The sequence below is a fragment of the Lepidochelys kempii genome, chromosome 3 (genome assembly GCF_965140265.1).
Source record: "Lepidochelys kempii isolate rLepKem1 chromosome 3, rLepKem1.hap2, whole genome shotgun sequence".
Taxonomy (NCBI): domain Eukaryota; kingdom Metazoa; phylum Chordata; order Testudines; family Cheloniidae; genus Lepidochelys; species Lepidochelys kempii.
In genome coordinates, this window is record NC_133258.1 from 150,764,526 (window position 1) to 150,785,981 (window position 21,456).

Genomic DNA, 21,456 nt, shown 5'->3' on the forward strand with positions numbered 1-21,456 from the left:
TCGCTTATACCTACATCCCAGCCAATAGTTCAGGGGGCCCCTGTGCTCTTGGCCGAGTGGCCCCCCTCATCTTTCCACACCCCTCACAGTTCCCTGCCCGCCACAGGAGAGATGCCATCCCCCTTGACTTCACGTGTAAAGCTGATGTAAGGTTATTTTCCGAGGCCGAGGCTGCGGCTCTTGCTTTTTCATTGGTTGTCATTCCTGGGTTGGTGGCGCATAATTATCATGCGGTGGAACACCTTGCTTGTACGGTTGCGAAAGCCATCAACCTGACCTCGCACTCCTTTCACACGAGTTGGGAGAGGTACGTCAGGGAATGCTGCAGAACAGGCTAGCTGTTGATTATTTACTGCTCCAACACGGCCATCCATGCCAGGAGTTTCCTGGCATGTGCTGCTTTAATGTAACGGACACAGGGCCTTCCACTGAAGCCGATTTACAACGCCTCTGGCAGCTGGTGGAGGGCATCCGCCAGCAGCAAGGGGACGCCTGGCTTTGGTCCTGGCTCTCCACTTTACGGGGTTGGGCCGCCCATCTTGTCCAAGGTCTCCTCCTTGGCCTTATATGCCTCCTTGGCTTGTATTTTTGCTGTATTTGTGGCCGTAGTCTAGTTTCCCACTGCTGTGCACGGTCTCCCCACCGCACCGTGTCCTCATGGTCCCTGATGTTGCTCGAGAAAGCGAGGGGAGGAGTGTAAGGGACTGCGGAAGACTTTGTTACAGCCTAGTTAGGGAACTTCTGCTTTCTCGGGGCCGCCAGGTCACTGTAGGACATGGAAAACCGGCTATAACCAGCTTCAGGCCAGTTTTGTCTGCCCTGCATGACCTTTTTGGAAAGTCCCTAATTATATATTCATGAGCTGTTTTTGAGTACTGCTTATTATGGCTCGCTGGTTGCCCCTTCGGACTCCATCCCAGGCAGAGCTCTGGTGCGCTGGGTTCCCCGCCTCCGTGACAGCAACGCTTGGAGTCCCTGTTGCTATGTAATACTGCATCCTGGAATATCTACCCAGAGTGCTGTGTGGATATTTCTGAAAAAAGGAGCACTTTGTGCTATAACTCACAAGGGATGTAGCTTAAGTCACTTTATACAAACCAGCATGGACCTACTCTTTTGGTTTAGTAATACCTGTATAATTATAGTGAGAAAAACTTTCAAAAAAGTTTTCCAGTGTAGACAAGGCCTTAATTAAATATTACTCTGAATTTATCTGCTCTAGGGACTGCAGAATAAGGGGCAACATTTTAAAAGTGCCTAACTAATTTAGGAGACTAAGTCTCATTGATTTTTTTCAGTGCAACCAATCCAGAGAACCTGAAATTCTTTCAACGAGTGCTGTGTGTAGATGTAGTAAACTGTATGCATGTGAAAGCAGACACACTGCACAGTTGTAGCTTGCATGAGTACAGTCAAATCTTCAGCATCAGCATCAGTGCAGTTCTCTAACATACTAAATACAAAACTAGGTATTTTGACGTTTGTATTTGTTTTGCTCGACCTGCATTTTTTAAAAGTTGTGAAACTCAATAAATCATTTCAGTTTAAGTAAATAACTTCTGTAATTTTCATTTTTGAGTTCTACATATAGAAAAATCTAAAATCTATTCTAAATATATTTCATATTTGCCCTTTTAGGTTCTTTAGTAGATGATGAATCTTTGATTGGTGTACTGCGAATAACTAAGCAAACAGCTGCTGAAGTATCTGAAAAGTTATATGTGGCAGCAGAAACTCAAGTGAAGATTAACACTGCACAAGAGGAATATCGACCTGCTGCTACTCGAGGAAGCATTCTTTATTTTCTTATCACAGAAATGAGCATGGTCAATAACATGTACCAGACTTCACTGGCTCAGTTCCTAAAGTTATTTGATCAGTCCATGGCCAGGTAAGAATATATAAATTTCTCTATCTTTGAAATTTTTCTCTTTCCATTCCAGTTAACATTTATATTAACTACATTATTGCTTTGTATTTTGTTTTCCTGCTTTAGATCTGAAAAGTCTCCTTTGCCGCAGAAAAGAATCTCAAATATTATTGAGTATCTTACATTTGAAACATTTACATATTCTGTCAGAGGCCTTTATGAAGACCACAAATTTCTTTTTACCCTTCTTCTGACACTAAAAATTGATCTTCAGAGAGGGCAGGTCAAAGCCAAAGAGTTCCAAGCACTTATTAAAGGTAAAACATTAAAAAAGGTGTTGTATTTAAAATAATAATAATTTGAATTTCCTTTGGTGAGTTATTGGGCTTTTTAAACTTATAAATAGTAGAAAGTAAACTTTGTTTTTATCTTCTGATTTACATTATTTCAAAGTGTGCTCTTAGGTGCACAGCTTCTACCATGATTCTTCACAACTGGGCTTTGCCTGTTCCCTGTGATATTTGAGGTGGTCCCTGGTTGTTGTGAGCAACTCCAAGATTAAGCTCTATCTTCTGTTTTAGGCTATCGGAAGTTATGTCTCTGGAACAAGATGGTAGTTCAGCTCTTCCTAACCAGCTTGTATAGTTTTTATTTGTTTCTCAAGGAGTAGCAATCTCATTTTACCTCTGGCTCCTCTGCCCCTCTTCTCATATAGGAAATTGCCAAAGCATTGAGGCTTTCCTCTACAGTGGCATAGTAATCATGCAAGCATCAAGCAAAGTCTAAGAGGTACTATAATTTTAAGACCATTTTTGAAGAGACCAGGAGTCCTAGGCATAGATGCCCTGTGGCTTAGTCGCCAAAGGGCTTCCTTTATGCTTTTCCCCAGTGCCTCTCATTGCCAGGGTAATACAGAAAATCAGAAAGGAGGAAGCTGATGTGATCTTGGTGGTCCCACACTGGCCCAGGACACCTTCATTTCTTGATTTTGTGAATATGTCAGTGGAGCCACCATTGTTCCTGAATCCAAGGCCAGATTTGTTATCCCAGGGTCCAGTTCTTCACCAGGATCCAAGCAAGTTAAATCTATCAGTTTGGGATTTGGGAGAAAGTTTCTAGAACCAAAGGGTTACTCTGTTGATCTCATTGAAACTATGTTAGCATGTAGGATTAAAATCAACAAATGGGGCTTACTCAAGGATCTGGTCTAAATTCAAAGCCTGTTGTAGAGACACTCAGCATCATATAGCCAAAGTACCTCATGTTTTTACAAGATGGTTTTGACCTCAGTTTGCAGACTAATATCTTAAAAGTACATGTTTCTGCACTGTTTGCAATTTTGAGTGTATCCAGAAAATCTTCCATTTCCCACCAGAAGGACAAACTATTGCATCCTCCTAAGTTGCATATAGTTCCATCTTGGGATTTGAGCATTGCGCTTGATGCCTTAATGCAGGTGCCCTTTGAACCTGTAAAATCAGTTTCACTGTATTGCTAGACTATCAAAATTATCTTTTTGATCGCTATCGCTTCACCACGAAAAGTGTCAGAGTTGAGCGCTTTGTTAGTTGTTCCATCCTGCTGCATTTTCACAAAGATAAAGTAGTTTTGAGAATGGATCCCATCTTTATTCCAAACATAAATTTAATTTTTCATCAATCACAAGAGTTCTCATTGCCTTCTTTTTGTCCGCATCCTTCACACCCAAAGAAGCAGCTATGGCATTTACTGGATGTAAGGTGGGCCTTAAAGTGTTATCTGAAAACAAAAGAGAACATAAGAAAAACAGCAGCTTTGCTGGTTGTATTTCAGCCAAAACAAAGATGTAATAATGCATCTAAATCATCAGTCTCTCGCTGGACACATTGATGCATTGCTGAGGTGTATAGAGTAAAAGAACTCAATCCTCCAGAGCTCATTCAGTACGAACAGTGGTTATATCATGGACTGAGAAATGGCAGGCCCCTTACAGATGAATCTGTAAAGCTTCAACTTGATCATCCCTGCATACATTTACCAAGTTCTACAAGATAGATAGTCATCAGCCACTGCAGCCTTTGGCAAGTGAGTCTTGCACGCTGTGGTGATTCCTTAGAGTAAAGGAATCCTTTCTCTGACAGACAATTTGGTCATTTCTCTGCTGACAAAATCTCACACTGAGGCTTGGTGGACCTAGCTCTGTGAGAGAATGGGAGCATTTGTGGTTGCTTATCTGAGAAGTTTTGCTTTTTCGAAGAGATCAGTCCACAGATCCAGCACTTTCCTGAAAAAGGGAGATCTGTTAAACTTATTTTTGCAAGGTGCTGATGCAGGACAAGAGATTCATTTTGTGTTTCACGGTCCAGAGGGGCTAGCTTTGGAAGCATCTCAAAACTAAGGTGTGGAGGTCTCCAGAAGGTGGGGTCTAGTCCCTCATCAGCTGTTCAGTCAGCTTTGATTCTGCCCCCTATAGCCACAGACGTATCCCTTCAAGGAAAGGAAAATTTGCAGATAAGTAATCATAAATTTTCCCATTCTCGTGGCCTAAAGTGGGGGATAGAGGTAGTTTTTGAGCCCCTGAGCAACAACAGTGGAATACCTTCAAAATCTACAGAGAAAAAGCATTGCACATTTATGGAAAATCAAGGAAGAAGCTGCTAACAAAAAGGAAATCATGGTAAGAAATTATATTCTGTATCCTGATCCCTCTCCCAGTCTGTAACAATTGGGTTGTACCACTTTTCCTTCAGTTACATGTCAAATAGCCAGGAAATAATAAACCCTCCTTATCTGGGCCTTATGTTGATCTTCATGCAGGATTAGGCTCTTCAGGATAGTCTTTCTTCTACCTTTGCAAGTTTCTTCCTCCTTCCCTGGCTTTCCTGTAAACTCTGATGGATTAGTTGGTTAATGTTTGTACTTTGAACATGTAACCACTGCTGGTGAAGGATTGTTTTTGACATTATAAGATTCCATTTTATCTTTACTTCTATAGTAGTCACAAAAAGGACTGTCTTGAGAGAAATTCTTCATAAAGGAATATTTCTCTTCTTACAAGTAAATGCAAAATCTACACTGCATCATCATAGATAAAAGGGAATTTTAATTATTCAAAGAATTTCCTGTGCACTAAAATAATGTTAGTGCAATAAATCATTTTGTAATAAAATAAATATTCAAAACAGCAAGGTGCAGGGTACCCCTTGTAAAAAATTAAGAAAACTGATGGTAAATTCTAGATCTGAAGGATTGTGACATGGATCTAAGAATATGTCCTATATATGAACAAATATTTCAAGTTAATTATACAAAATTAATATTTAAAACTAAGTCAATTGTCTTTACAGCTGGTGTCAGCTCTGGCTGTGTACACTTACTGTTCTGCTCTGGTTGTGGTAATAGCTACATTATATTGTAGTGAGTATATAATAGTCACTCTTGAAAAATTTCTTTAATTTGAAAGATACTACTTGTTTCAAAGAGCAGTTCCCTTTCTTAACATAGGTGATATCTCAAAACAGAGATAACTTCTTAAGTGCAACCACTATATATTCTTGTTCAAGAGGTTGAACAGGGATAACATTTTTGATTGCTCATCAGTAACAATACATACTTTCTTTAGGACTTAGCAGGAAGTTCTCAGATTTAAGGGCATGAGCTTCCAAAATAAATAATTTCATACTACGTTACCAACATATACTTTCAAACTGAACTGGTGAATATATTAAAGGGATCCCTGCATTCAGAAAGTGAGATATAGAAATTTAATCTGCAAGTGAACATCTTGGAGGAGTGAACATAGCTGCTCACATTTAAAACATTTAGAAATCTTAGATGATATCCTCCTCTTCCAATCTAAAAAGAAGCAGGAGAGATGTGAGCAGAAAAACTCTCCATCCCTTTTTTCCTCCTGCACTGCAATAATAATTCTCTGAGTTCCAAAGCATATTTCAGCACAATAGAACAGAAATATCAAGCATGATTCATGTGTATTTCATCACAACAATATTCTGTTCCAGGAGGTGCAGCGCTGGATCTGAAAGCTTGCCCTCCCAAACCATTCCGGTGGATTCTTGACATGACATGGCTGAATCTGGTGGAACTGAGCAAACTTCCACAATTTGCAGAAATTATGAATCAGGTGGTGGTGGTGTTGTTACAATTATTTATCTTTATTGTATTAATACCCAAAGGTCCCAGTCAGGATTGGGGTCCCATTATCCTAGATGCTGTATAGACCCCTAAGACATGATCACTACCCTGAAGAACTTATCTTCTAAAAAGACAAAAATAGAAGAAGGCTGGGGAAAGGGGGCACAACATAGAAGCAAAGTGATATGAATAGTGATGGGCACATTGATTCTGTCTTTCCCTTTTCAAAAATATTCATTTATTTTTACTTATTTTTAATATTTTTGTATATGGGGTGTAAAGTTGGAGTGAGAAGGGATTGGGGGTAAAGGAAGTAATGGAAGGAGGGATATAAAGGATGAATGTCGGAGGAAAGAAGAAGGAGAGGAGGAGGAGGAAGGCAGAGGCGCATGAAGGCAAGAAGTATGAATCTAGCAGTGAAGGGATTATAAGGGAGATGTGGAAGGTGGTTGGGGCAAACAGGAAACGTGGAGAATTCAAATTTTAGAAAATAGTCTGCTACCTTTGCTGATGTCTTTGGGCTGTGAAGATCTGAGGTGGAGATGGGGACCTTTCCCTGTCCTGCTGCTACTGCTCCCATCTGTTTCTGGGAAAGTACCTGCTGTGCCTGGAAGGCTTACTTCATGCCCAGAATGTCATGCTGAGGCAGGATGGTGTCTGGTACCATTAGTGGGGATGTCCAGCCCTATAGTTCAAAATTTGGGGAAGCAGGGACCCTATTCTTTTCCCCACTACTACTACTTCTAGATGTGACTGAGAAACAACCATGTAATATTTAGTATTACAAACAGAGAGAGATTAATTCAGAGTTCAATTATTTGGTTATAAGATCTGCATTTCTCTGGCTTACATGGCAGTTACATACACACAGAGCTATTTCTGAGCTGTTGTTAAACTTCTGGTTCCAGGCAATGCCAGATTGGGAGGGGCCCCCATATGGACAAGAGTTATGCACATTTGCTCCTCACTCCTCCTTTAGTCTGTATGAGTTATGAGTGAGCAAGCTGTGCTCCCCCTGCCTCATGGAGATACAGTACTTCTGAAGTTTGAGACTGTCCAATGCCTAGTGAGCCAGCCAGACCTTTCTTCATATACAGTATATATACAAGTCTCAGCATGCCTCTTGTTTTCCTTGCATTGATCTTAGAAGCTTTGCTGTAGAAGACTTCACCTCTCAGGCTATGTCTACACTACACACCAGTGTCAGTGGTATGTAGTGTACACGTAGTTACATGATGCAGTGAAAAGCAAGCTGTATGCACGTGTCTGTGAAAGACTTCATCAGACCCCTGCTGCTGGAGCCTTTCACTACATTGAGAAAAGTCTCTGGGAGCAGGGATGCAGTGGGGATTTCCCCTCACCCTCACCAGACCCATTCCCCTCTACTGCTGTCTTTCCCTGTGGTGGAACAGGGCTCTCGCAGTGGGCAGCTGGTGGAGCTTTTCCCCGCTGTCTCTTGCTGCTTGAGTCTTTTCCTGCAGTGGAGGAAGGCTCCAGCAGTGGGGAGCTGCCCACGCTTTTCCCTGCTGTCTCCCCGCCTGCCAGAGTCTTTCCTTGCTGCCAGAAACTTTTCCTTTTACCGGTAAAGACTCCAGCAGGAAGGAAGGAGCAGGACACTACTCTGCTAAAAATAGCAGTGTAGACAGGGAGGCATGGCTTAGATGATTAGAGTAAAGACACGCCTGAAGGCTGTGGGAATGTACGCAAGTACATAGCTGAGTAGAGAGCCCTGTAGGGTATGTACTTGTGTACATTCCCACACCCTTCAGGCATGCTTTACTCTACTTGCCTAAGTTGTGCCTCACTGGTTACACTGCTATGTCCAAATGTACACAACACACTGCCAAAAGAAGCGTGCAGTATAGACGTACATTTAGTCACTCCATTCAGATCCCAATTCTGTCTCTGTTTTTTAGGTTTTTATATAGCGACCATCATCGTGGTCTTACTCTAGCCTTTATATCTCTTGACAGATATTTTAGGAGAGGTTTGATCACTCACTGGTCAGACTTATTCTCAGTTGGCATTTCAAAAGCTGCATAATATGCTGGCTGTAGGTTAGCATCAGCTGTTATTTTTGACTTGGGCATCTTTGACCATTTGGCCCATAGTGGCACATGTGACAGTTTTAGCTATTATCTCTTAGTATTTTATTATTAAGAGAGACATATCAATTATAATACTCTTCTTCCTTCATGCTTGTAGCGTAGAATCAGCCTGCTGAACAGATGAACTTCCTAGCTTCCTACATAGAATATAATTCTCTGTTTGGGTAGTAATCTATTCTAAAACAAATTATTTGAAGACTATATCTTAATATCACAATATTTTATTTCTAATATCTTAATATTAGATTATCACAGTGATCCTTCCTAGCCCTGCAATGCATTAATATTACAGTATACGATTTGGGAATCTGTCTATACAATTTATGAATTCTGGTTGACATTATGAAGTTATCATGAGTTACTATCAAAACTGCTGATCATGACTGCCTCTCTCTCTCTGTATGTGTATCCACTATGCCTTACCTGCCTGAAAAGCATGTCTTCCTCACACTGAGAATGATAGGAAAGTATTTAACTTTAAATAATTGTGCTTTGACCACAGTAGTTATTTGAAAGAGTAACTGCATCCAAATGGAAAAGATACTTCCTCCTTGTCTGAAGGGAGAGGGGAAGAGGAGAGCAGTAGAAAGTTACCAAAAGACAGAATAAAAGAAGCCAGGTGTTAGAAAGAGGCACATAAACTAGGGAAATACACAAGAACAGGGAGCATTAGAGGTTTTGGCCCTTTTGTCTCTAACTCAAGAGGAGAGAGAAGCACTGCAGCATGTAAGGGCCTACATATGGCAGGGACTTTGCCTTCCTTCCTAAGCCAAGATGCTCTCCCAAGGGGCACTGCAGTTAAGATGTTCATTGTTTTCTAAATGTTCTGTATTCTCTTGTGTTCAAAAGAGAAATTATGTTAAAATCCTGTGCAAAATATGTATGTGTTATCCGCTTCACAGTTACTACAAAAGTCTCGTGAGAGAGTTAAACAGTAAACAAGAAAATTCACACCTTGAGATGGAGTTCTGTGAGAGGGTGTCTTTAAAATATGGGAGAGTCCGAAGGGTCACCATTGCATCCAGGGGCTTGGCAGCTGAACAGCAGATTCCAGTTCTCACCTTTGGGTGATAGATAAAGGGTCTGTGCCCCCAAGAATGTGTCTAGGGTCCCCAAGATAGGGGTAGTGGCTGGATTCCATTCATGCCTTGTAGGTTTAAAATATCTAGTGATCCAGGGACCCAGAGGCTTGTATTCCCCTCACAGCAGTTTGGTGGATGGTCAGCCAGGGTAAGCTCAAACAGATCTGTCACCAACATCTTAATATCACAATACATATATCTCCAGAAGTACTACAGACATATATGTGACATATATTCTACTTAGCATAATAATATGAAGGATATTATTAAAACATAACTTTCTAAAATTACTGTGTACATTTTCTTATCGGCAAAGTTTATTTATGTGTTTACTCATGTAATAAATTTAGATATCCCGTAATGAGAAGGGGTGGAAAAGTTGGTTTGATAAAGATGCTCCTGAAGAAGAAGTTATTCCTGATGGATACAATGACTCACTAGATACCTGTCGCAAACTTTTGCTTATCAGGTGAGAATCATCATAGATTTTGGAGCACTGTTCATTACTGAGATAAGTTTCTTAAAACCATTGCAGAAAATATTGAAGTGTATCATTGTGCTGTAGTTAATAGAATATGCACTGTATAATGTTTCTATATATGGTATGCAGTAATATTTAACTATTAAGATTCACTGACTTTACAGCCACTCACTGAAAAAGGAAACTCTTTGTTTGGAATCATCTACTAGTATATAGTTTATAGTTTTCCAGAAAATACCTTTCTTCAACTTTACCTTCAATATTAAGGAAGGATCACCATGCTAAACAGCAATAGGAAGAGAACTCTAGAGCTGGAGAATACAGCTTATGGAACCCCCCCCCAAAAAAATTATTGAAAATGTTAAAATAATTTTCATTGTATATATTTTCAAAATGATTTTTTTTTATTTTTGTGAAAATGATCATAATTTTTATTTTTATTTTTTGTTTTCAAAATAACTAATTTTCAAAAATGAAGGGTTTTTTGATTTTAAAAAGAGATGGGGTTATTAAAAATACCATTATCTGACTACACTGATTAATTAAAACTGCCGATACAAAACATAAACCTAAAAAATAGGGTGGATTGCTTTAAATAAAAATCACCAATTTTAATCATGATTTAAATCAGAAAGCAGGAAATCTTGATATAAATAATCGATTTTAATCGTGTTTTGTATTTGTACTTTTTAGTTATTTTTCTAAAGAAAGGTTGATCTCATTAGTTGGTAAGTATTAGAACGTATTATATTCAAATAAACACAGCCTTTACATTAAATTTTAGTCCTTTGGTAACCAAGGGGATACAATTTATGTATAGACATCTATTTAAGCAATTAGGATCTTAATGTTTATGGTGAATGTTTAATGGTGAATGATGTAGTTTGTATTTACAAAATAATTTTATGTGTATTGTGTCAAGAGCTATTTGGATGGAAATTTAAATTCAATTAATGCACCAAAACAGCATTTTAATTGTTTTTAGTTTATAAAACTACCTTAAAAGTACTGGATACACAAGAAAAAACTTTATCTAAACATTTATCAAAACATGTTTTACATTTAAAATTAATTGATTTATTAAACAAAGGAAGAATTATCAGTAGTTAATTAATTGAACTGATTGTTTCTGATCATCATGTCCTTCAAGATTTTAGAAGGACAGTAGATCTCAGCCTCTCACATCTAGTGTGATTAATAGATTGAAAGAGGAAAATAAGCTTTCCTGAGTTTTTTCAACTCCAAATTGGTTTTGTAACTTTGAATGAACTAATTATTGAACGGAATTAGCTGAATAAACTGAATGAAAAAAATACTCTCTGCACCTGCAGAAGAGGCTATTATTGACAAAAGCTGGGTTTAGCACTTCAGCAAACTGGTTCCAGGTGCTTTAAAACTGGGCAGCAAATATGTACTGCTTAATATTATTCTTAATTTAATTTAAATTATTTTAATATATTAGAATAAGCTTAGGCCTTAATATAGTTTGTCAGTTTCATATTTAATTTTAAGTAGGTTTAGTTTTTAAAAATAAAACCATATTTAATTTAAATTAAAAAAAGATTTAATTTTTTTAAATCTGTTTTTTCTAAAATAATTAATTTGTATCTATCCTATTAAGAAAGAAAGATTGCAGCTCAACTCAAAAAATGAAAGGTACAGTGGTAATAAAAGAAGGATTCAGTGAGCAACTCTGAAAAAAGAAAAGGAGTACTTGTGGCACCTTAGAGATTGACCAATTTACTTGAGCATAAGCTTTCATGAGCTACAGCTCACTTTATCGGATGCATACTCCTTTTCTTTTTGCGACTACAGACTAACACGGCTGTTACTCTGAAAGTGAGCAACTCTGTTAAGTTTTATGTACTATTTTATTTGTTCAAAGCACCATATTCCCATTGGCATCAGTTATAGCTGGGAGTGTTCAGCACTTGTGCTCAAGTTGGGCACCCAGAAAATGAACTAACATTTACTGACCACCTGTGAAAAGTTTGGATTAAGTGACTTGTCTTGTAGTACATCGGAGCTCTGTGGCTAAGGGAGGGATAGTATCCATTTCTCTGGGGCAGTATTCAGGTGCTTTAACAATGAATCCAGCCTTTCTCTACATACAATCCACTGTCTCATTCAATACATGCCTTCCAACTTTTGCAGCAGCTGGGGCAGGTATCTTATAAACAACAGCATTAATGACACAACCTCTATTCACCCCCAGAGACGGTCCATCCTGTGCAGTGAAGGAGGCAGGGGTGCTATGGAAAAATAGTATGTGACAATCTAATTGAAGATTGTATCATAATGCATGTGCACAAGGGGCCAAATTAAAGTTGCTTAGGCAACAAACTCTAACAAATCCCTATTGAGCATATGCAAACTTTTTTCAAAGGCTTATACAGTAGAACCTCAGAGTTATGAACACATCGGGAATGGAGGTTGTTCGTAACTCTGAAGTGTTCGTAACTCTGAACAAAACATTATGGTTGTTCTTTCAAAAGTTTACAACTGAACATTGACTTAATACAGCTTTGAAACTTTACTATGCAGAAGAAAATTGCTGCTTTTAACCATCTTAATTTAAATGAAAAAAGCACAGAATGTATCCTTACCTTGTCAAATCTTTTTTTGAACATTCCCTTTATTTTTTTAGTAGTTTACGTTTAACACAGTACTGCACTGTATTTGCTTTTTTTGTTTTTCGTCTCTGCTGCTGCCTGACTCCATATTTCTGGTTTCAAATGAGGTGTGTGGTTCACCGGTCAATTTGTAACTCTGGTGTTCATAACTCTGAGATCTACTGTAACTTGGCCAGATTAGGATGCTTTTTTTGTGAGAACAGTAAAAAGCACCCCTCTGACACAAATAGAAGCTGCTCTACTAAATGTCAAAGCATGCAGGCACTTCAGTTTCTCAGTTAAACAGTTTTAAGATTTGTTTTAATATGAGCAAAACAACTTATTTTCCCCTAATTGTGTTCTTGGACATGGCTGAACTGCTTTTGCTGAAACTTTCAAAAAAAAAAAAAAAATCAGCCTGAGACAGTTACCCAGAATGGAAAATTTCAGTCCATACAGTTAAAGCATGCAAAGTTATGAGCAACTGAAAACAGGGTCTTAGAATGGAAAGTGGACAACCGTAAGTGTAAGCAGCACTGCCAGCTGTGCCCTGTATAAAAACGTATACATTCAGGAGTATTATATATTATGTAGTATGAGTCTCTACACAATTAAAGTTGCGTTTCTCATTATTAGCGAGTTCTTGACACAGCTTTAGTTTCACAACTGAACCAATCCAACTGATACAGCGTGTAGTAACATGGCTTCAGTATATCTAGTCTGTTTACTATGAATGGAGCAGTGCTCTCTAGTATATCACATTTCTTGTTCCACTTCGACATTGAGGAACTTGTAAATGCAAGTTTAATGGGGGGGGGGTGTTAAAAAAATTTTTTTTACTAATGACTCCTCTGTCGCTGAGTTTGAAAACTTAACCATTTTTAAGGTCTATTAAAAAGAACTAGTTCAAAGTATTTTGGAATAGAATATTTTAAGTTATTTTACTGTCAATGTTTCCTTAACATGTTTTGTCTCCTATATAATCTCACAGTCTCAAATTTCCCTCCATAACCTTGAAATGAAATAAAATAAAGGAAAGAGATACTGAATTTGTAGCTCACTACATATGTGTATTCCCAGGTCTTGGTGCCCAGATCGCACCCTTTCCCAAGCCAGAAAGTATATTGCTGATTCGCTGGAAGAGAAATATACAGAACCAGTCATTTTAAATTTAGAGAAGACTTGGGAAGAAAGTGATACACGAACACCCCTTATCTGTTTCTTGTCTATGGGGTCTGACCCAACTATTCAGATTGATGCCTTGGCAAGGAAACTTAAACTGGGTATGAACATAGTTATTCATTCTCATCATAAAAAGGAAATATAACTTCGGGGATTTTATTCTAGAAAACTGCTTTGTTAAACCTGCCTTACCATTAGTTGTCCCTGAACTTTCTCCTAGAGATGGAGAAAGAAAGTAATCAATAGTTTAAATAAATACTGCAGTGCTGAAGATCATTCTTCAGTAATATGTTCTCAATGTTTACATTGCTTATTAGTTATCTTCCTTCCAATCCATGACATTATTCATTCTATAATTGTAAGTATTTATGATAGATACCTACTCTGTCTTATGGCTTGTCTACGCAGGATGTTACTGCGCAGCAAACCAGGGTGTGAATGTACATTGCATTAGCTTGCAATGCAGTAACATCCTGTGTGGACACGGCTGTAGTGCACTAGAAGTTCTGTAGTGCACTTTGATGTCCCATCATTTCAAACAGCAATATATCCAAGCACGCTATACAGAACTTTTAGTGTGCAATAGCAGTTTCTACACAGGGCATTACTGTGTGGCAAGCTAGTGCTCTGTAGATTCACACCTTGGCTTGCTGCGCAGTAACATTGCATGTAGACAAGCCCTTGAGTTTTGCACAGCTGAGAGTGCTGTCTCTTGATTGTACAATTCTAAATATTTCTTGCTGCAGATAGCAAGATAATCTGCCATTTTTTTTATTTTCATGAAATTATTTCTGTAACAAAAAGGTACTTTAAAAAAATTCTAGACTTTTGTGTATATATTGTGTCTACAATATGTGTGATATTGTACATACAAATTGAGTAGTTGCATGGACAAGTGGTTAAATACATTTATGCTAATTAGTCACATTAGAATGTGCAGTTACTTGATTTGTGTGGACAGTTGTAATTTTGCCTGCAAATCTGGTTGCTAGTTGCACATCTAAACTTCTTGAAAATCTTGCTTTGCATGTCATTAGGAGAAACTATTGTGTTCAAATTCCCATTGACAACAGTAATATGAGCCATATTTATTCCATTATAAATACATAGTATGTCTGTTAAATATACAGTTTCAAGTGCTTCATTAGACTTTTAATATTTATAAAAAATTACGCTCATATTGAGAAATAATTAAATATTGAAGGCATACAAACTGAATAAACAGGAATAAAATGTATATATTTGTATGTTAAAATAGTGCTCCATTCCATTTTTCAGGAGTTTTTCCCAATATCATTTTGAACTAGTAATTTTAATTTCACTTGTTCTTAGCTGAAGAAGCTAACATCTATACATTAATTAACAACATGGTGTTCCATCTGTTGTAGAATGTAGGACTATCTCTATGGGTCAGGGACAAGAAGTTCATGCACGCAAGCTAACTCAGATGTCAATGCAGCAGGTATGAAAGAACACTGAAATGCCAGTTAAGGTTCTGTGTTGCTTTTTCATGCCCTTTATACCCGTACCCTTGTATCCTACAGTTTCTGTGTAAAATTGACTCTGGGTTTTACATGCTCATCTCACGGTCAGAAATATTTAAAAGTCCCACATCAGTTTAGTGTATTTATATCCAATGCTGAAAACGCAGTGCAGCACTAGACACAGAAAATCAGCAATAGCAATAGAAAACTTCTGAAAATCAAACCAGTTTTATCTAGGGAAGGGACCATCTTTTGTGTGTGTGTTTGTATAGTGCCTAGCACAGTGAAGTCCTGGTCCATGACTTGGGGTACTAGATGCTACAGTAATACAAATAATAATAATAATTTAGAAGAGTGACAGAGTTTAATTAAGCATCTTCCTCCCAAACTAGTAGAGACTTCTTAAAAGAAAAGAAATATATTTAATTATTTTCACTGTATTTCAGTTGGCCAAAATATATGAAATGGTGATAAATATTTTAATTAAATTTATTCATCAAATGTTCATTTGTATGTAAATGAACTAACACAAAATAGCAACTGTAACATTATAAATTACAATAAAACCCATGTAGGTCACTGGAATTAATTTAATAATCTCAGATATTTGTATTAGGCTTCTTTTTCTTCTTAACAAATAACACAGTTGAGGCTGAAAAGACTGATTATTTTAATTCACAAATAGAAGAAATTCATTCCTGTGTAGGTTGCCAACCCTTGAAATACAGCTTTTGTGGTACTTAAGGGATCCATAGGATTTGGGCAACCTTCTGCACAAGGCTGAATTTCATCCAAATGTTCTTACTGGAGATTAATTTAGGTTATCAGTGAAAATGTTTAATCTTTCCTCATCCTCTCTACAGTAACGTTAGACTCTTTAACTTACAGATAATTAAAAAGAAAAAAAGATGTGTGTGTTGGGTTTCAACTGGAATATTTTCACTCTTTGGAGACTTTTTGAACTGATAATGCAGTTGAGTCAATAGAAGTTTCTCTGGGTTAAGGAATGCCGGGTTTGGCTTTCTGTTATTTACTTTTGCCACTTGATGGCACTGCTACTTTACTTTTACATTGTGTCCAGTTATTTTGTTTTCTGTCTGAACTATAGCATATGAAAATAACTTCAAATTTATTTTTGCTAGCTGTTACATCTATGTCAATATCCAAATGGAATGATACTGTGTTGCCAAAAAACATACCAAACCTCTACAAACTCAGAGTAATTAGATGTATGTGACCAAATCTGATTCTAACGTAAACATGGTGTTTTTTCTTTTTTTAAAAATCACAAGATGGTTTACTGACTAAAAATTATTTCATAAATTATTTTTATACAGGGGGGCTGGGTGTTACTTCAGAACTGTCACCTAGGCCTGGATTTCATGGATGAACTACTGGAAACAGTTATTACTGCTGAGATTCCTGATGAGACCTTTCGAGTTTGGATAACCACTGAGCCACATGACAAGTTCCCAATTACACTGCTACAGGTTTGTTCAATACTTAGTTAGACCTAATATCATTAAGTGAATTTATCTAAATTAGGTATATGAAAATGAAATAATTAGTCAAACAAAATTCGAAGCTAAAAATATGGCACTGGAATGGAAGTTATGTTGCAAAATCTGAAGCATTCTCAAAAGTCACATGTTAACATTTTGAAAATACTGTACATCCTAGGACTTTAAATTACTGGTTCCAATATACATTCATTTTGTGTAGTTTCTGATCAGCTGAACTCAGCTACACATGTCTTGATTCTATGACTCATAACTTTACAAGTTGCAACATTTTAGATAGACCCTTGTTTTATTTTAAGAAAGTAAATCTAATTGTTTCACCATTTTTACATGACAGATTTCTATAAAGTTCACAAATGAACCTCCCCAGGGTGTACGTGCAGGTTTGAAAAGAACGTTTTCAGGAATTAATCAAGACCTGCTAGATGTCAGCAATATGCCTATGTGGAAACCTCTGCTTTACACTGTAGCTTTCCTACATTCCACTGTCCAGGTATTTCATATAGGTTTTGCATTCAACTTCATGTTAAGTGGAGTCTTTTTCACTGGGGTTCCTGATAAAAAGTAGATATTTGTATCTTTATTGTAATATGAAAGTCTCTTATTTCATGTTCCATGTGCATCCATTTTGCAGGACTGGGGACTCCTTTTCAGATGTACCTTACTGATTTAGTCTCTTAAGATGCAGGCATATTTTATATTCTGAGAATTTAAAACCTTGTTTGCTTTTATTAATGTCAATAGACATTTTCCTCCATTGACTTCAGTGTGAGCAGGACTCGGCCCATGTTGTGTAATTTAAAGATATAGTAGTTGTGAGATTTATATTCTAACGTTTTTCACTTTCTGAGTATAGATCCTTTTATCCACAGATCTCAAAGAACTTTATAAACATGAATTAAACCTTAAGGTCTCTTTTGAAGGCTCATCTACACTTACAGTGCTGCAGCGGTGGAGCTGCTCTGGTGCAGCTGCACCTCTCTACCGTTTAGTGAAGACTGTGCCTTCCTCCCATTGGTGTAGGTACTCCACCACCCTGATAGGCGGTAGCTTTGTTGAAGGGAGAAGCCCTCCCGTGGACATAGTGCTGTCTACACTGGGAGTTCTGTTGGTATAACTGCATCCTTTGGGGTGTGGATTTTCCACACCCCTGAACGACATAGTTATACCAATATAAGTTTGTAGTGTAGAACACAGCTAAGCTGCTGATATTCTTGCTGTGGCACATGGACGCAGTTTTTAAAGGTCCCAATCAGGGAGGCAGGTTTATGCACGTATTTGCTCCTCACTCCTCTTCCAGCTCATAGGAACGCTGAGTGAGCAAGCTATGCTGCATGCTGCCTCATGGAGATACTGTACCTGTAGTGCTGGAGTATCCCAGGCCTATTCAGCCAGTGGAGCGGGAACTTTTTGGTAATACTGTAGCTATTCATCCATCCAGATGAGGTATTTAAAGAGTGTCAGTCACCATATTTATATAGGCACTGGTCTGTGTTTAAACTCACTATCCGCTGATCCCACAACGGTTCCATAGATAAGTATACTGTACTCAGTAATTCAGGAAAATTTACAAAGAACCAGTATACTCATTCTTAAACTATTATGGGTTAATACTGCCTTATTTCCTCATAGTAAATAATATCTGACTTAAGAAGAATAGAAGGAAAATTGTTTGCAACCCCAATTGTTCATTGAGGTTATTTGCATATTTCACAGTTTCAGTGGTATCTAACTGTTCTTTCAATCCTTAATTCACATACCTGTCCTTGCAACCTAAAACACAGGGCAAATTTTGCTCTAAGTTACTCTGCATAAATCTGGAGTGACTCTAGTCAATGGACTCATTCTAGATTTACTGAAAGTAGAATTGTAAACAACTATGGAAACCCTTTTTGTGAGCTTCAACACAAATGTTAATTAGATTAAAATGTGAACATTTTCTCCACAAAACTCCTTTAATTGTTAATATTAAAAATAAGTTTTCAAAAGTGAAACCTCGAAAGTCACATATATACAATATCAGGATAAAAGAAAATGCCTTCTTCTTGCCTGTCAGTTTTTTCAATAAATAGGATTATTTCAAATGAAAGTCTATCACCAAATTATGTGATTTCTAAGACATTCAGAAAAAGCATTAGTCATCTTAAATAAATCATAACTCAGTAAACAAAAGCATAACTTAAACTTGACTGCTTAATTATGTAACTAGTTATGCTGAAAAATGCAGCTATATTTTTAAATAGATTGTCAAACCCCCACCCCCACAAGTTCAGTTTGGTGTTTTGACTTTTCTGGTGCACGTTTCCTCTTCTGCATCTTAAAACAGAAGGTATCCTGACAGACATTATATCTCCACCTATTAGGAAGCAAGTAGGCAAAAAGAACTGTCAGACATTGCAAATAAGGATCAACCTTTCAATGTTCTTTCTCCTCAATATTTTGCTCTTTCACATGGAAGCATAGAGCAAGTATCTTAGTCCTCCAGTTTTAAGCCTCTCTTTTTCTGTTTCAGAGTAACAGCCGTGTTAGTCTGTATTTGCAAAAAGAAAAGGAGTACTTGTGGCACCTTAGAGACTAACCAATTTATTAGAGCATAAGCTTTCGTGAGCTACAGCTCACTTCCTCAGATGCATATCGTGGAAACTGCAGCAGGCTTTATATATACACAGAGAATATGAAACAATACCTACTCCCACCCCACTGTCCTGCTGGTAATAGCTTTTTCTGTTGCATAGCTTCTCTCCTCATTCATTACTCTCAGGCTAATGCCCCTAACCTGTGGAATTCAAAAGCAGTCCAGTGCTGCTGCGAGAGGCACCAAGATGAAGCTCCACCTTTCAGATCAGGCCACCAGACTTTCTACCTCCAGTGGTAGAACAAGTGGGTGATTCAGTTTTTCCCAACCATTTTGTTTTTAAATCTTTACTTGTATTCGTTTTTGTGCAGTTGTGGTTTATAATCTTCCTCCTCTTCCTCCCCTGGATCAGGTAACTAGCAGCTTGGTGCTTTCAACCACCTGGATCTGCCACAGCAACATCTCCCAGGTAGAATCCCCTGCCCCCACTCAGGCATGGCAGAACTGTCCTGCAAACACCTGATTTAAAGCAGTGTTCCGTAAGTGAGGCAGCAATTACAGGTTCTACAGAGGGTGAATTATATCCTGACTGTTGCCTGTGAGCTGACCTTTGCCCTGCCAGGGCATGGGGGTTCACATTCTGACCAGCATGTCAAGTCCTCACCCTGCCCTGAGGAAAAACCCTCACTCCAATACAGAAAAGCCCTATCAGCAGCTTCTGAGCTTTTGGGATGGAGTCTAAAGGATGAGGAGGAAGCTAAATCCCACAACAGACTTGGGTTGGAGGGACAGGCAGATCCTAAAAGGATCCAGAGACTCCATCCTCATCATCACAGATACTGGCGTGGGTCCTCAGGTCCCTGGGGAAAGAAGCAAGGATCCTACACTTCTCCCCTTCCTCCCAGTATGAATCAGGGGATTTTCATGATACTGAAGGGTAAAGGCCTGCAAATCCCAGAGATGCCCGAAAAGGCTAAAGCAAGTGTGTCCATCGCAAGGCAGTGAAATTCAGGGGTTTGATCCCTTCTCCTTTACTGCCTCCATTCCCTGAGGCAGTATTAGCTGGGTCTATTCTCCAGAATCTCTCTCTCAGTGCTGTGTGTCATAGTTCCTGCCCCACCCCCAGCCCCCCACAATATGTCTGGGCATGCAAAGAAGCCCGTTCTTCCTGTGCAAGTCTGCTTCAAGCTGCAGGTGACTGGAAATTTGGCCTGTCTGGCTTTCAATTTGAGGACCCTCACTCTGCTAGGGAGAGAACTCAGATTTGAGGCAGCAGCAGAATGAGAGTTGTGCCTTCTGATCATCATCCATAAACCCTCTGCCAGGGAAAGGGGCTCAAACTCTGAAAGATGAGAAAGGGTCTCTGTCTCCACTCCTCCTGTATATCATAGGCTGGCTCCACATTAAAGCCTTAGGAGCACTTCACGCAGTCTGTGACCAAAACAGAGGCACATGATGATTTCACTCCCCATGAAGGAGCATCATCGTGGGATTACAGGGAGGTAAGTGAGAAATCCCTTTCCATGTTCAAAATAATCCTTATTTACTGAGTAAAGCCCTGAGTGGTACTAGATTGCTCTTACTGTACTTATTTGTGTGCTAACCAGCCTGTGGGAGTAGGCAGGCAACCTTTCAGGCTCCTGGGGATATCTACGAAGATACTTCCACAATCAGGGTATGTGTACCAGTACCCCTCCTCTGAATGTGTAGTCCTCGTGCCAGGATGAATAGTATATTACTTCATCCCCTGTAAACAGCCAGGGGAAGAAATACCACACACATATGAATAAAAAAAATTAAACCGACAGGACTTTTCCAGTACAGGATGTCAATGGCTTGCAAAGAATTCCCCATCAAGCGTTATCAGATACATGATTTCCTGTTGATGCTTCCTCTGAGGGCATCATAGACTCCAAGTGAGGGCACCTGATTAATCCAAATGTTAAACTAAAACAAAAGTTATAAATGTTGGGAGTGTAAGGTTCATGCAGCAGTAGCTCCACCAATGAAAGACATAGTCACACTTTCAGAAAGGGACTTCGTTCCAAAACACGCCATAGACCATAGGACTGATGACAAACTGCACAGCAGTTTTAAAGCCTCAACTTTAGCCTTTCAGATGAAAGTGTTTTGTTTCATATATTTAGTAAAGAAAACTTACTTTGTGGCAAACAAGTGCCTCATTGTCGAGAGAGGTATGATCCTTGCTTGTAGTGACATGTCTCATGTTCTGTCCTGGTCAAACCCTTAATGTGATTTGTGATGAGCAATGGATTCCAACTTGGTGGCTACAAGTAAGCCATGTTACACCTGTGAATAGACATCACTCATCTTAAACGTATATTTTGTCCTACTCACACTTGCAGGTGAGCAGCTATTGGGAGAAACATTAGAGAATTACTAGCTATGAT

The 21,456-nt window shown here is 38.5% G+C and overlaps 1 protein-coding gene across 1 annotated transcript in view; it reads left to right on the forward strand.

The window, feature by feature from the left end:
- The window catches only part of DNAH8 (dynein axonemal heavy chain 8), a 577,606-nt gene that overhangs the window by 515,872 nt on the left and 40,278 nt on the right, over nt 1-21,456 (forward strand). Inside the window, exons 78-85 of the mRNA XM_073338555.1 lie at nt 1,639-1,891; nt 1,997-2,187; nt 5,869-5,990; nt 9,542-9,660; nt 13,365-13,567; nt 14,855-14,928; nt 16,288-16,440; nt 16,808-16,963. Coding sequence (XP_073194656.1) covers nt 1,639-1,891; nt 1,997-2,187; nt 5,869-5,990; nt 9,542-9,660; nt 13,365-13,567; nt 14,855-14,928; nt 16,288-16,440; nt 16,808-16,963 — 1,271 coding nt within the window. The remainder of the gene's footprint in view (nt 1-1,638; nt 1,892-1,996; nt 2,188-5,868; nt 5,991-9,541; nt 9,661-13,364; nt 13,568-14,854; nt 14,929-16,287; nt 16,441-16,807; nt 16,964-21,456) is intronic.